The sequence below is a fragment of the Pestalotiopsis fici genome (genome assembly GCF_000516985.1).
Source record: "Pestalotiopsis fici W106-1 unplaced genomic scaffold PFICI_Scf_2, whole genome shotgun sequence".
Taxonomy (NCBI): Eukaryota; Fungi; Ascomycota; class Sordariomycetes; order Amphisphaeriales; family Sporocadaceae; genus Pestalotiopsis; species Pestalotiopsis fici.
Window position 1 is genome coordinate 2,838,401 of NW_006917092.1, and position 15,593 is coordinate 2,853,993.

General features: G+C 48.3%; 4 protein-coding genes across 4 annotated transcripts; 2 read left to right on the forward strand and 2 right to left on the reverse strand.

Moving 5' to 3' along the window:
• Positions 1–1,663: 1,663 nt before the first annotated feature.
• PFICI_03050 (uncharacterized protein) lies at positions 1,664–2,995 on the forward strand (the record flags this gene model as incomplete). The annotated part of the gene is made up of 1 exon (XM_007831631.1): positions 1,664–2,995. The coding sequence occupies one exon, from the start codon at positions 1,664–1,666 to the stop codon at positions 2,993–2,995; it is 1,332 nt and encodes a 443-aa protein (XP_007829822.1).
• A 743-nt stretch (positions 2,996–3,738) lies between these two features.
• On the reverse strand, positions 3,739–8,485 carry PFICI_03051 (uncharacterized protein; the record flags this gene model as incomplete). Its single annotated transcript, XM_007831632.1, has 11 exons — positions 3,739–4,215; positions 4,398–4,485; positions 4,550–4,997; positions 5,052–5,431; positions 5,486–6,002; positions 6,065–6,688; positions 6,878–6,941; positions 7,004–7,165; positions 7,229–7,991; positions 8,052–8,100; positions 8,185–8,485. 11 exons carry the CDS (start codon positions 8,483–8,485, stop codon positions 3,739–3,741), a joined length of 3,873 nt encoding a protein of 1,290 aa, XP_007829823.1.
• A 2,157-nt stretch (positions 8,486–10,642) lies between these two features.
• Positions 10,643–12,402, forward strand: PFICI_03052 (uncharacterized protein; the record flags this gene model as incomplete). Its single annotated transcript, XM_007831633.1, has 4 exons — positions 10,643–10,662; positions 10,716–10,923; positions 10,989–12,187; positions 12,243–12,402. The coding sequence occupies 4 exons, from the start codon at positions 10,643–10,645 to the stop codon at positions 12,400–12,402; spliced, it is 1,587 nt and encodes a 528-aa protein (XP_007829824.1).
• A 67-nt stretch (positions 12,403–12,469) lies between these two features.
• On the reverse strand, positions 12,470–14,003 carry PFICI_03053 (uncharacterized protein; the record flags this gene model as incomplete). Its single annotated transcript, XM_007831634.1, has 3 exons — positions 12,470–13,078; positions 13,143–13,458; positions 13,537–14,003. The coding sequence occupies 3 exons, from the start codon at positions 14,001–14,003 to the stop codon at positions 12,470–12,472; spliced, it is 1,392 nt and encodes a 463-aa protein (XP_007829825.1).
• Positions 14,004–15,593: the final 1,590 nt, after the last annotated feature.

Sequence of the window (15,593 nt, forward strand, 5' to 3'; positions counted from 1 at the left end):
TTAATCCAGGAATGAACTGTGCTCCAACGGTCAAACTAATTATGCTCGAGGTAGCATTATTTCGCCAACGCACTCATCTTAGCTCCGGACCTCAGGCACATGCTTTGTGCATATGGATGTATGCATGCGACGACCTTATTTAGTTACAGCTTATGATCCGGGTTAGTCATGTTGACTGTTATCAATCGCTTCAGTGTTCATGGCCATGATTTTGACCATCTTGCACATATCAAGTCCCAGAGCACTATTCACCAAGAATCGGTTATAATAGACATTGGAAGGGACGAAATGGCGTCTTGTCCCGTCTTGCGATCGTACGACGCCCACGAGCCGAGGAGGGGCAGTGACCCGTCAATTACAAAAAAAAAACCTCAAGAAACAACCTCATCGGATGCCCGACGTTATTCAAGGGATGCAGTTTTATTTTTCTTTTCCAACAAATGCCTGATTTGGAAAACTGCAACTACAATGGGATGTCCTTCGCATCTCCCCCTTTTTTCCCCTCCTCTTTGAAAAAATCAAAGCGGGATGCTGCACCTGCCACTTTGCAATGTAGCGGATAGAAGAGGGGTTTGGTTTGCTTCAAGTGTCCAAGTAAGTGCTGTCAAGTTTCCCTTGCCGGCTTCCACATCGCCAGCGGCTTTCTGCAAGCCGTGTCGGGTGGGATTTTGGCGCAAAAGTCAATTCTTGCATATGCAATTTGATCGTCAGGGACTTTTCAAGTTCTCTTGCTCGATTTTCTGCCTTCCTCTGATTAGTTGGTGGGGTGAGAGAGACAATTTGCAGCTGCACTGAACAGAACATACACAACTCAATTCCCATCAAATGCCATTCCACCACACAAAGTCAAGGACCAACAACAACAACTACTACTACTCCTGGGCAGGCTCAAACACCCCAGCTGGAAAGTAATTGGTCCATACTTCCCATCCACCCAAAACCAGGTAATTGCCTGCCTGCTTTGATTTTAGTCCATGTTCCCACTCTAGCCGCTTCTTCGATACCTTAACTCGCCCACCTGCATAAAAATAGATGCAGAATTACAACAACTGACTGGTTCGTACCTTGGGCAGCTTCTCTGCGGGCAGGCAAACAGAACCTAAACCCGACAACGACGCTGGTGACTCGCTCGCCCTTGCTGCCTTTTTGACTTCTCAAGAAATCAACGGCCACGCACATTCAATCCACTCATTCGTCCGTCCATCTTTGGGCATCATCTTGTCTTGTCAACTTCTCTTCTCTTCTCACCATTCCTTTGTCTCTCCTCTCCACCATTTCCTCTCACTTGCCAACCGCAATTTCAATTTCCCTCTCTCACTGAATTTTCCACTTTACGTTTCGGAGTAACCCCTTTGCCGTCCGGATTCCTTCCGCTGACAACTATCCACGGACCTGTTTTCGGGCAACCAGGCCTCGCCCCCCGAGCCTGCTGCTGCCGCACTCCGAATCAGGCACCACTCGGCCATTATTCAAAACCTCAAGCTTCTGGTCCACAACTAGGACCCCCGAAAGCTTTATAGCTGGCCGGGAATAGGACCTGTTGAAATGAAAACATCAACGACGACAAGATAACCACAGCTGGAGTATCAGGCGCATTATTTCAACAGTAACGAGAAAATCCGGGGTGGTAGGTCAACCGCCCCTCACCTCCCTACAAGACGGAATGTCCACCGACGCACCCGTACAACGTATTCACTTTAGCTTGCCTCCTGGCCTTGAGAGATTTGTTCGTTTCAAAGACTTACCCTATGATATCCGCCACAAGATATGGGAGCAGCTCATCTACTCGCCTGGAATCCACTTCCTAAAGTTTGAGCGCAACTTCCCCCTAATACTACCGCTTGATGATAGCTCATCTTCGGAGGAAGATACAACGTCCGACGACGGAAGTACTGGGCCTTCTGGCTCCCAGAATCCACGAAGACAAGACTTGAGCAAGACTAGACCCAAGATCCCCAAGACATTCACGGCAACTTTGAAGCCAATCTTCCCACTGCCCGCCGCAGATTTGTCCTACCATATACAGAAGACAAAGACACTCACCCAAATCTCCCTTTCCTGTAACGAGGGCGCGTATGAGGTCAATCGAATCATCTCCCGGCCAGACAACTTGACGCTCGACAATGGCCGTCTCATCAGCTTCGCAAACTCATCCGACATTGTCTGCATTGACTACCCAGACATCTTCTCAACCCGAGGTCTGGGTTCTTGGGCTCAGAGCTTAGACACGTCCCAACTAAACAACGTCAGACGCCTTGCTGTACGTTACCATCCTGACTGGGATAAGAAGTACCACTTTTGCCGCATATGCGGTCGTTATCATCAGTGGCTCCCCAGTCCCCGTAAGGAACAGGTCCCGAGGCGTCACCTTTACCAGTTTGCCACCCTCTTTCCCCGGCTCGAGACCTTCTACCTTCTGGACCATCTCATCGTGCGTCAGCCTCCAGGGATTGATGTAGAGGAAGATTCCCGCTGGCTTGGGCCCAGCGACAGAGCTAGGTTGATGGCCGAGTTCGCTGCCAGCGACAATAACGAAAAGCGTGGCGAGCGTTTCCAAAGCGGCACAGGCCGTGTCTACTATGAAGTCGATCGCAATAACTGCAACGAGTGCAAGGTGCACAGCCACGTATTTAATATGCTAGAGTGGGTGCAGGAAAACTACGTCGAGATGTGCGAAAAGAAGCCTCGTGGCAAGCACCAGGATCCGAAGAGCGTCAAATTTGCCGTGTTGGCCTGCGAATGGGAGACGACGAAGCTTGTAGCAGATAAGATTGAACAGCCCGAGAAGACACCCACAAGAGCCCAGAATCACAAGAGGAAGAGGGCCAGGAAGCAAAAACGCATCTTCAGCCAGGAGGTCTCTGAACTAGAACAGGACATGGGCTCGCTGAAGCTTGAGACAAACCAGAATTCTCTTCCAGTGGTATTTGGAGATCACGGACAGTCATCCTATTTATTTTCCTTTCGGACAAGAGTCTCATTTCTATCACAATGATGGTCAGGCTAGCAAAACCTCGGAATGCGCTTTGGGAAACGAATACAGATAATCTCCCGCTGATGACGAGATCGCCTTGGACTGGCTTTATTGATGAGGTTGAAAGGAGTTCCCCAGGAAAGCATGAGTGAATGGAAATGACGCGGAATATTTTGACGCTAAAAAGAAACGAAACACCTAGACCCCAGATACGCATTGAGCCATGGGTATGAGAAATGCCGTGGTTCATCATGTGCAAGGTTGTAGCATAGATATAATGAATGGCCCTCTCAAGATTGCTGAGCTTTAGGTGGCTCAGGTACCAACAGCCCTCGAGGGTGGCGACCATAGCTAGTAACAATAGAATACCATTATCAAGAGAAAGAAGAAAACAGCAAATGGGCTGCACTGTCGCTAATCACCAGCACATTGTCATGGAAACCGAACAGGAAGTCGCGTAAAAGATTGAACTTTATCGTGGTATGTTGCACGAATTTGTCATTGTCATATGCCCCAAAGCCTAGTAGGTTCAATATCTACACAAATCGATGCCGTTGCACCACACAATTTTCTCAAAGGGCTCGAGTGCTTCACCAGATTAGCCGGTCATGGGCAAAGGACCAAAAACAGCCACAGCTTGGGAGTATATCCTCCTTTTCAAATTAAATCTCCTTAGGCAAAGATGCAAAATGATGTCCATCTGGTGAGCACCCGAAACCCTTTGTACGCTCAACAAGCTGCCTTTTTCTTCACTGATTGCTCCTTTAAGGTCTTCCAGAGACGCCGACAAACCCGCCTCCCTGGGCGAGAGCAGCCGATCGAGTATCGGCCCGTCGAGTAGCGATATTCAACTCCTTGAGGACACAGCACGCAGCCACAATCTTGAAACTCGACTTTCCGTCCTCCTTGGACGCTCGGCCCCGAGGCATGCCGGGGTTGCGTCGACCCTTTTCCTTGACGCAGCCGACGTGCAGACAGGCAATGCTGAGCTCGAGTGCAGTAGACTCGGGGTCAGTAGTCGTCCAGGTGCTCTCGCCGCTGCTATTGATGTCACTAGCACCATCAACTTCGTCCTGGTTACCGTCATTCTCCTCCTGCTGCTGCTCTTGTGCGGCCAAGTCGGCAATCGGTTGTTTGCGGATCAAGCTTTCGATCCACGCGGCGATGCGGTCGAATTCGTCCTTGATCTGCAGTGATCGGTCTCGCTGTCGTCGGGTTTGCACACCGGACTTGTTGAAGATCTGGCAAGTGAGAGTATATTAGTCACCGCCATGTTTTTACGAGTCTATAGAAAATTGCAGGACATGGAGCGAAATGGTGCATCAAAGGTAGAGAAGTCAGAGTTAGAGGTAACGAAACCTGCAGGATATTGCTCCGCAGGACTTGTAACAAGGGGGAAAAAATAAGAAACTCTACAACTTACATTACCGGTGAACACTTCCAATTCGGTAATGCTCACTGTAGCATGGTCGCTGAAATCCACACAAGCTCCAGCAATTGCATCTTCGTAGCTTGAAATAAGAGTCAGCATGCTAGACAATTTCTAACAAAGAGGAAAAGAGATCATTGACTTACGCGTGTCGGATATCCCATGCTTCGCCCATGAAGGAAGCCCAGGTAACGCCCCCAAGTTTGTCCTCGCACTGTTCCATCACATACGACTGAAATCTGTTCCAGACTTCGACTCCATCGCCCTGCTTACGGTCGATGCGTACACTCTCCTTCCAAATTTTCTGCTCGTTGATGGCCCGGTATAATCGTCCCAGGATCTTGTCGGACAAGTAGTACCGGAAGCCAGGGCCGGTATCCTCTTCTTCGTCATTGTATTCATCGGCCGCTGGTCTGGTCGGCGCATCAAAGACAATCTCGGTCCTGTTCTGGAGGTGCGTAGGTGGTGCCGGGGCCATGAAGTCGGGTCGAAAGCGATTGAATTTTATCGCTCGGAGGGTATCCATGGAAACGGGTACACCAGTCTTGGAATAGTCTACACTCGTGGAATGCAGCTGAGCAAGCTTGACACAATCTGATAACCTGTTAGAAACAACACAAATTCATGAGACTAGAATTATATCCCTACCTTCATCTACCGTGCCTGCCGGACGCTGATCAGCAAGAATCATGTGCCTGGTAGCAATGACTCCGAGGTTGTTCGTCTTCATGAACTCGACAAAGAACTCAGTCATATCCTCACGTTTCACTTGTCTAGTGAGTTCGCGGGGTTGGGTGAGGGGATAATCTGCGGGCGCAAAAACCCGTTTGCAGTTGCTCACAGCAAATTGATCCCAGATGACGTTGTAGATATCCCCATCCAGGTCACCTCCGCTGAGCTGAGATGGGAGATCACGCTTGCCTTTGTGTGAAAACACAATGCAATTTCTCAGGTGCTCTAGGGAATGACCGGGCGGTGGCACCTTGTTGGTGGCTAGTTGAATATCTCCCGGATGCAGAGCAGGCGATCTGGGGAATCGTTAGTCACCTATTCAAGCTCATCATATCAAGTAGTAGTCTTACCTTGTAACGATCATCTCGCAACTGTCCAGAGTAAGATAGTCGGTCTTGATGAGATCAGTCTTGTCAAACGAGACGTAGATCTCCCCTTCTTTGAGGAATCCCGTTTCATCAACGATACCAAATAGTGTCGCTCCCTGTTCAACGGGAATCCGGGCTTTGTGCTTGAGCAGCCGTAGTTCTCGCAAGATTACGGCTTCGACTACAGAGCAGAGAAATCGGTCCTTCTTGTAGTCGATACCGAGTAGGTCCAATCGCCGGATCAGACGAGGCAGGCCGAGCTGGTCTGCAATCTTCTTTTTCCTCAGGAAGGCAGCAACATTGAAGGCGGTTGCAGTGATCTTCCGAAGTCGCTCCAACTCCTTGTCCTGCTGCATGAAGAACCAGTCGTTGGGAACGGCCATGTCCTCAAGGATCTTGATCATTTGGCGGTTGAGCACCAACGGGATTGGCTTGTTGGCCATGTCGCAAATCTCCAGATTTCCAATATCCTTGCTCTCAAATTTCACCATGGATGGACCTGCCCGGAAAGTGTTTAGCAAATCATTGAATACCATAGCATAAATTCGTCAAAGTACTTACGAACAGCGAATGCGCTTCCAGCTTGTCTCGTGTCAAGAGCCAGCATGCCTTTGGCACCGCCCCAGCGTATCTGGAAACAGGTTGCTTCTTTCCGCTGCGGCAGAGCTGCCAGTATCGCATCAACCACTTTTGCAGAGGCCCAGCCAACTCCGTCTGTAAAGACACGCTTTCCCTGACCATTGTCCGACCGGATATCGGGGATGACATAGTCTAAAATGCCGTGTTCTTTCAAGGAAATGGCAAAAGGGGTCTCTGAAAATGCTTGTCCGATCCTTGCGGCACATCGGGCCGGCGAGTAGATATCTGAGAATTGGCCTAGGTCGTTGATGACGTTGAAGTAAGTCTGGAGCTTGCCGTACTGAAAGAACGGGGCCATGAACCAGGCCGACTGACTTCGTAGCGAAGAATGAGAAAATCCCAGAAAATCATACTTTCTACCTCCAATTTGGGTGCCCTTGTTTAGAACCTGCAAGAATCGTTCGTATATGGCTTCGTTCGAGAATTTGCTGTTAAAGTGTATGTCTTGGCCATCCTCGTCAGAGAATTGGAAGCGGACGAAATGGTCAACATTTTCCTCAAACTTTCTTAGAATGCGGTTCTTGGCCTCTGGCTCTGGGCCATGCACTACAGGGAAGGCGTTAGCATGACGGCCCGAGAATGCAATCATTTATGTTGATGTCCATGGTGTTCTCGTTTCATCACATCTACTAGTCCCCGTAATGTTTTCCAGGCTCGAGGAATCAATGTGTTAAGGACGAAGACAATATGGCAGAAGAGATCGCATTGGCAAAATGGGATTTGAAAAGTCCTTACAGCTGATGTGGGTTGGTGTCACGCGAGCCTTGTACACCATGGTAAGATTGTTCCTGGCTTTTTCCTACTCAGAGTCAGAGAATGCCAACAGCAATGATACATCTTGGAAAGTTTATGGCGACTGACCGAGATTAACTCCTTGGTGAGTCCTAGACGCATCTCTGATTCGTTGTTCTCGAGTTGCTTGAAAAGCTCGTCGGCATTAAACCACAGTGGATCGGTGTCTGGTGCAGGAAATGGTATTTGGGTGAACAGATTCTTGATAGCAAGCCCAGAGATTGCATAGCGCTGTTTTGTCAATATTACCAAGTCTTCAGTAGTGTTTATCGGGCATTCAAAGAAGCGACTCACCCGGTCCTTTTCAGTACGCGCATCTGACGAATGCTTGTAGATCTTCTCCAATAGTTTTGAACCTGTCCAGGGGAGAATGTATCCATTTTCAACAAGAGCCTGTATCTGGAAAAGGATCTCGAACTTTACTGCGGTGACGTATCGCTGAATGGTCCGATGAAGTAGTCTCATTCCCTCGTTGAAACTTGGATTCTTGGCCAAATCTTGAGGAAAATTGTACATTGACGGATAGATTGGAAGAATCTCGCTCCGACGAAGGCTTTGTAGCTTTTGTCGAAACTCGTGAGGAGAAACGAGCAGCTGGTAAATTAGGCACTGACCAAGCAACATACCATGCTTTGATAAATTGTGGTCCTCCAAACCATCTGGCAACTCAGTAAGCCGACGTCTCGTTGGTTTCAAAGTATTGATTCCTTGATTCATCTGCATAGCAGCGAAAGTGTCTGCTAGATCCGGCTTGGTGACCTCAAAGAATCGAGGAGGCTCGAGAAGTGTCAGGGTCAGGGTCGTAGGGGTAGTGGAAGGCAGTATGGACTCGATGATTCGGTATGGTATCTCAATCCTGATTTTGGAATTGCAATTCGTGGTCAGCTGATAGGAAATTAGAAGCTCGTCCTTGGAGAATTTTCCAATGCCAGAAGGACATCTCCATATCACCTCTGGCGCAAAGACCAGTTCTTGGCGGGAGTTGTAATCGAAGTAGCCGCATATCAGGGCAGACACAGCAAAGATCTCATCTGGATGCTTTTGGGCCTCTGGCATACTAGTCAACGTCAGCATGTTGCGAGACCTGAAGAAGAATCTGTGGGCACAGTCTACTTACGCTTCAATATCGCGGCGTTCATTGGCATCCTTCTGCAGACTGCGAATCACTGGGAGACCCAAAGTTAGCAACGCGCTTCACGAGCAGAAAACAATATAGCTTTCTTTGCACGACTTCAAAAAGAGAAACTCACTGAACTGATCCACATCGCGAAAGGACCTTCGACAATAAACATAATTGCCCATGATGACAAGCCGGGCTTTCATCCTCGGTCGGCCTTGGCGATCCAACAGCGAAGTAGGAAGTTCGCCATGTTGCCGTAGAAAGACTTCGCCATCAAACGAGCGCAGAAATGAGAGGGTGCCAAACTTCTTTCTCGGCGCTTTCTGGCATGTCCAATCCTGGATTTTGAGAGCACCAATCATTTCTCCCAGGGACTTCTTCAGTTGGTACTCGCTGAGATCAGCCGGAAGCCCGGCCAAGTAGACCTCCATCTTGAAGGGACCATCAGTCGAGCACTGATATTGCCATCAAGAAGTGGTCCCGCCTATGTGTTGTAGTATACTTGAGTCCGCTGGCGGCCAGAAGGTGACAGTTTGCTTGGTCGGTGAATCTGCAATTCCTTTTTTTCTTTCAAGTACAGACGAAGAGGGAAAAAGTACAAGGAGTGAGGGATAACGAAAGAGGGAGGTCGAAAGCAAAATTGGGATGTTTCGCAAACGGTTTTTCTCGTTTACAGTTGTGACAGGTAACCGGAGCTACGGATGCATGCCTGCCTAGGTACCTATGATAGCGGGGGGAGGGGGGGTTTGGACTTGGAACGCGTGGAGACGCCGCGTCAAGATAAGGCCCAGGGAGATGATGGAAGCCTTCCGTTGTTGGTAAAAGTTTTGGGGGAAATATTGAAATTGCACTTGTCCATATGCTAGAGGTAATGATTCTGGGTTTTATACAAAAGGCTGTGCGGAGGGAGATGCTGTTGTCTTATAAGGCGGGTTCGTCGCTACTTGAACCAGACGTCGTTTGCGATTGGACTCAGTCAAACGCGCAGAGAGCTGAGGTCTCTTGATGGGAGCGCCAAGTTTGTAAGGGGCAATGTGCAACCGTCTGGTGCCAACGATGCAAGAATACAGATTGCCGTTGGAGCAGTTGTTTCTTTAGTATCGGGGGCCTTTTTATTGCCCCCGTCAAGACTTGAGCGCCCTCAACATTTGTATCGGCCTGTTGTTTTTAGCACTGGCATCCAGGGACCTTCAAGGTTCTCAGGCTTGTAAATGAACAAACAGACTGGTGCAGTACTTATTACTGCTCAGTACCCCAATGTACGGGCCATTTAGGCGGGGGCGGGGCCATTCAGCAAGCTTCAAAGTTAGAGCCCGGTACTGTAAGTGTATGGTACGTTACCTATCTGTGGCATGCCCTGCAGCTAACCATCAATGATGCATTCACATGTTAGTTCTAGTCACTAACTAACGCTAGAATTGCAGCACAAGTATCAGCAATCATATATGATACTACTGCCAGGTTGGAACAATAAGAATCAGTACATCCAAAAAGCACCTGGGCACTCTTATACAAACTTCTACACAATATAGCCAGAGGATTCCAGGAAAAGCGTCAGCACCAAAGATGCTAGCATTGCCAACAGTTGCCGACCTTCCTCCCATCCCTAATGCAGGTCCGCACCTAACTCTGTAAGATCGATCTGCATCCAAGAACACTAATCAGCACGTACAGTCACCAGCCTAAACAAGGCTTTCCACACCCAGTACGGAATGAGCAATTTGAAATGAGGTCACGTGTTTATCATATTTTATTGTGATACTTTTCAAGAAGCAATAAAAGTCTACTCGTATTTGTTGATCTATCGACTATTTAGCACTTGATACACGCCAAAGTAAAGAGAAAAAAAGCAAGTTTCCTGATGAATGACTTTATGGCACGTCAAACTCCAATTGCTTTCTGATTCTTCAGTCATTGTAATTGGAGACTCGTGCCGATGAAGCAGATAACATATAAGAAAAGGAGACTTGTCGAGACAAACTACATTCTCGCGCACACATATTCTTGCATTGTGCAGCAGCATACGTGTGCTCAATGTACAAGGGATAGATGAAACGGTTAGAGTCCAGTGTTCCGTGTACGAAGTCCATTCTTCCAAAGTGAAAATATTAGATCGCTTGTGCGTGGGAGCGCCAGTTTTTTTTTTTTTTTTTTTTTTTTTTCGTGAAAACTTTTGCGAATTCTCGAACCAGCGATTTCAAAGTTTCGAACGAACCATTTGATGCTATCTTACCAAACAATAAAAATGAAGAATTTCATGGTATCCTCATAATGACATACAGAGTGATGGAACTATTAATCAGTACCAGTATCTGCACAAAAAAGAAAAGCCCACACAAGTGGTAAGCTCTTTGACCTAGGTTAGACGAGTTCAAGTTGGATGGACGCAACACAGATTAAGTTTTGACATACTTGGCAGGTCAGACTCTTTTGGATATCCTGTTTCACTTTGTCAGAGAGGCTTGTGACGTGGAATTGACACGAATACAAATAAGCAGATGTCCCCATGGACGTCCACCGCGACTCCGAGCATTCCAAGTTGCTCCTTTGCGCACACGACCGTCGACTATAACACAAACGACACAAAGATGAATCCTCAGATCCCGCGGTAGGCTTGAACTCTATTATATGAGACGCTCAGACATTGACACCTCCATTTAGCTACGACGTCGTTGTAATTGGCGGAGGCCCGACCGGCTTGGGCGCAGCGAAGCGGTTGAATCAGCTAGTGAGACATCTCGTATCACGCAAAATCTTGGACATGACGCTGATGGAGACGGGGAAAACCCCAGAACCAAGGCAGCTGGGCGCTTTACGAGAAGACTTCAAACGCCGGGGGCTTGTCGTCGACTTGCATCACCAAAGAGGGGTTTGTGCGTTGTACACGGTCTTATGTATGGCCTATTGTTGTGCAAAACTAATCATTGCGGGCAGCTCGTTGACTATGGCGGACATGTGGTCTTCAGCCACTATAAATTCTTTGACGAGTGTCTGGATGAAGCATTGCCCCGGGAGCAAGACTGGTGCCGGCACCAGCGCATCTCGTACATCCGCTTCAAGGATCGCTGGGTCCCATATCCTTTCCAAAACAATCTGTCCGCCCTGTCGGTAGATGACCAAGTCACATGTCTCGGCGGTCTCATTGATGCAGCGGCGCAGGCCAAGACGGCGCCAAAGCCCAAGACGTTTGACGAATGGATGCTGCTCAACTTGGGCGAGGGCATTGCCGACTGCTTCATGCGCCCGTACACGTGGAAGGTCTGGGCAACGAGGCCTACCAAGATGCAGTGCGCCTGGCTGGGAGAGCGGGTGCCGGCGCCGGACGCGAAAAAGGCGGCGACCAATGTGCTCAAAGGTGTGGTACAAGGCAACTGGGGACCTAATGCGACATTTCGCTTCCCCAGCGCGGGCGGGACGGGCCACATCTGGGAAGCCGTAGCAAGCACTCTTCCGCAAGATCGCTTGCATTACAACAAGACGATCTCTTCAGTTGACGAAGACCAGAAATTTGTCACTTTTGAAGATGGCGAGGTTGTTCAATATGGGCATCTTATCACGACTATGCCGCTTGACATCCTGGTTTCAAAAATGAAACACGCAGACAGGTATTCCACCTGCAGGAGGCTTGCCTATTCCTCAACCAATGTCGTTCTGGTGGGAATCCGTGGTACACGTCCTGACGCTATTGGGTCGACTTGCTGGTTTTACTTTTCTGAAGACAATTGTCCCTTCTACCGCGCCACCGTCTTTTCAAATTATGCTCCAGGAAACGTCCCGACGCCCAGCACAAAACTCCCTACTATACGTCTTGCGGATAATTCGAGGTTGCCGGATCCGACACCGCGCGCGGGGCCATATTGGTCTCTACTCCTAGAGGTTTCCGAGTCGGTAGAGAAACCGGCAAGTCCGAGTCTGCTAGAAGACTGTATACAAGGGCTTCTCAACACGGGTTTACTCGGAGCAGAGGACGAGATTGTCTCGCTATTCCATAAACGCTGTCATCATGGCCATCCTACGCCAAATCTTGAGCGCGATTCCGTGCTCAACGAGGTGCTACCAGCGTTGCGAGACCTCAATATCTACTCTCGTGGCCGATTCGGTAGTTGGAAGTATGAGGTCAGCAATCAGGACCAGTGAGTCTCACATTTCCCTGCAGAAGTTACAAAGAATGGTATTAATTCGGCCAAGCTCATTCATGCTTGGAGTAGAGGCTGTGGACAATATCCTTTTTGGAGCCACCGAATTGTCTCTGTTGTATCCAGATGTCGTGAATGGCCGGTCAAATAACGAGCGAACGCTCCAGATTGGCACCATGAAGCAGACTGCGCCGAATGGCTTCCGTGTATGATAAGATTGTGATTATTTGGCAAACTCGGTCGTGCGAATTTGTCTCTCAATAGCAGTCACTCATCCAACTACCTGTATTGGGTCTCATTTTTGGGTTCATTGACCCCATGTATCGTGCAAACCATTCGTCGCTTGACAGAATTCGCATGTCCACAATCACAGTAACCGCGTCCATTCGACCTGCGTGCCTCGACACCGTGGCGTTCATGATCAGCTGCAATGAAGCAGTCTGAACAAAACACCGTATCTTCATCGTATGCACAAACTGGGCAGTAAAACATGCGCTCTCCCTTTTCAAAGTACCTGTCGCACTTGGAGGCCTGCCTGTCATCTGGGTCTGCCGGGATGATCCATTGACTGATGAGGTCTGCGACGAGATTGTTGCTGGGTATGGCATGTGCTTCGCTGGAGCCACCCCTGCTGGCACTCTCCGCATAGGGCATCCTGTCACTCCTTCTCAATTCTTCCTCTATCCTCAGCTTCTCTTCTTTGAGCATGTATTCGTCCTCTTTTCTCTCGTATTCCTCCTTCCGTCTCTGCGAGTCCCTCCGCTCGGTGATGACTTCGTAGCGCACCGAAGAGCTGGTTGGTGTCAAAAGGTCACGACTCAATCGTATAAGGTGGCGCATACGTTCTTCGCCCAACGGCTCATGTATGTTGATGAATCCCTCGTCAAACTATCATGGCTGTGTCAGTCGTTGGAGCGAGAAAAGAAAATGATGAATCGAATTGACATCATACCGGATCATGAAGCCAGCGTATGCGTTCACTTATGAGAACAGCCTCCGCTATCTGGCTTTTGTGGACTTTTCGTATCTCTAGAGTCTGCAAAGGACGACTGGAAGGCGGCCTTGGTGGCAAGTTTGATCCGAATCCCTTATCACCGCCCGGAACATGCACGGCATTCGGCGTGAAGATGTCGTCCATACCGCCTGGTGGCATTGATGGAGGCGTGACAGGGACCTTGTTAGAGCTTTGGTTGACCAATTTCTGTGTGACTATATACTCGCATAACTCTTGGAGATAGTCGAGCTTTTCAGAGTCCCGTGCATACAGCCTGGTGTCTGCTTTTAGCACTATTGCCCACATATAATTTGATTCTTGAGAAATAAGGCACAGGCAATCGGGGACTCACTCTGGATATTGCTGTGCGAGGTAAAGCTGGTTCACCGAATTGCTGAGCATAATATCCCACTTGCACTCCTTCAGTTCAGCCCTTAGTTTGTTGATATCTGAATCGCGAACTACAAAGCTGATCCTGGTGAGTGTATTGAGGTGAATTTGCTTCACTTCATCGCGGGGGAGATTCCAGTCTCCTGTCCTAAATATGCTCTTTAGAGTAGCCTTTATCTTGCCAAGTACCCGTTCGCACCGCTTCACGCTCTCCATTCCGTGCTCCAGACCTGCAGGCGCCAATCGAACGGCCGACACTGGATGCGGCTGTAGGTTGTCCCTCAAGTGCTCGAGAATACGGCTCAGCCGCAACACATCGTCGCTGATGAGGCGCACAGTCTCCGGCGCATCCTTGTATTTCCCAACCTGTTTGGTAATGAAGATGGCCAGGTCCAAGCTGGCGGAAATAGCTCCCAAGATGTCGGTCATGATGAGGTAAACCTTGACCAGTAGTCAGTAGTCTGTATGGGATTTGAGGATAAATCAGAGAACTAAAGGTGGTCGAGATTGCTGACAGGAAAGATAAACAGACTTTTTCACCAAGTTCAGACGGAAAGAGGGGTCAATTCAGCTTGGCAGTGAGACTGGTCAAATAAAAGCTCGCACAGCCTCATGACCAGATTACATCGCTTACCACAACATTGCAAATATAATACTTAACATAGCACAAAAGGATGACAAACATCTTAAAAAAAGAAATATAATGTTGCCCAATTAGATACTATCGTTGGAGAAAGAATTGCAGTAAGAAGTCAAATCTAGTTGAATGAGTAATATTGTGCCCTTCCAAGCCTACATACTTACCTGCGGCGTAAGCAAACTAACCTAGATATCTACACAGGTAGCGATGGGATAAAAGATTTTGATACTCACAGGAGACAGATCTCTACCAATTTCAAATTATACAGTCATATTTGCGACCAGAGCTATTCGTTCTCCGCTTGGTCACTGGATTTGTTGTTGCTAATCTCGAGTATTTAAGTTATCGAAAATGAAAGGAGTAGATATCAATGCGAGCAAGTGGTAGTACATGATCCAGCTTACCACTTAATGCAAGACAATCAGGGTTTATAGTGGCTCGTTTCTCGGGGCAATCAAAGACCCGGGCATAGGGCACTGGAAGTACGCTCGCGTTCAATTTTGACGCGACGTAAAGGGCAATGGCAGAGTAAAGCTTACAAATCTTCCCACCAATATTGTTCATATAGTACCGAGCCAGTTAGATACATTGAAGCACAAGCGGCCTCTTTGATGCCCAACCCAGCATATTTTTCTCGGAATTAAGAACATTTGACAGCCGAATTAATGGAATTAAGGATGTCAACATAAATGGAACACTCAGAGGGATACCGATATTTATTATCACACATCGCGACTTTTTAAAAATATCAAGAGCGCGAGAACCCATATGTCTCGTCTTCTGTTAAACGAATGTATATATCTTCATAAAATCCTTCATCCGCCAATTTTTGGAAAAGTTCCGGCACTTTGGCGACCTTCGTATCATGGTCGTATGCTGCTTGCTCTGCATATACATTGGGCAATGATTGTTGAACTCACTTCTCTCGTATCACAAACGTGACTGGCCCTTTGCCATGAGGGTCCTTTGTGCCTTTCCGGAGTTCCAAAATCAGAACACCGGCGCGTTGGTTGGGAACATGATTAAGATAGGGGCGAGGTGAGATTGGAAGATTGAACAGAATGATGGCAGAGAGAATAACGAGTTGGAAAGAGAACTCAAGTCGCTTGGTGCACGATCCGGGATTATAAGACTCAGCATTATACAAAGACCCACACATTTTTGTCCCGTGAGCACCATCGTGCACTGGATCGGCGGATATGTATAAAAGAACTGGGCGACTGCCAAGAACCCGAATCAGCACTATATTGATGGAGACTCTTGACTCCCTTGGCCCCACCACGATTTCCAAGAAGTACTGGCTGACACCCACTTCTGGCAACCATTTCGTTTCTACTTTCACTCTCGCTTTTCAAGCCAACAACACAACGGAACCTCCT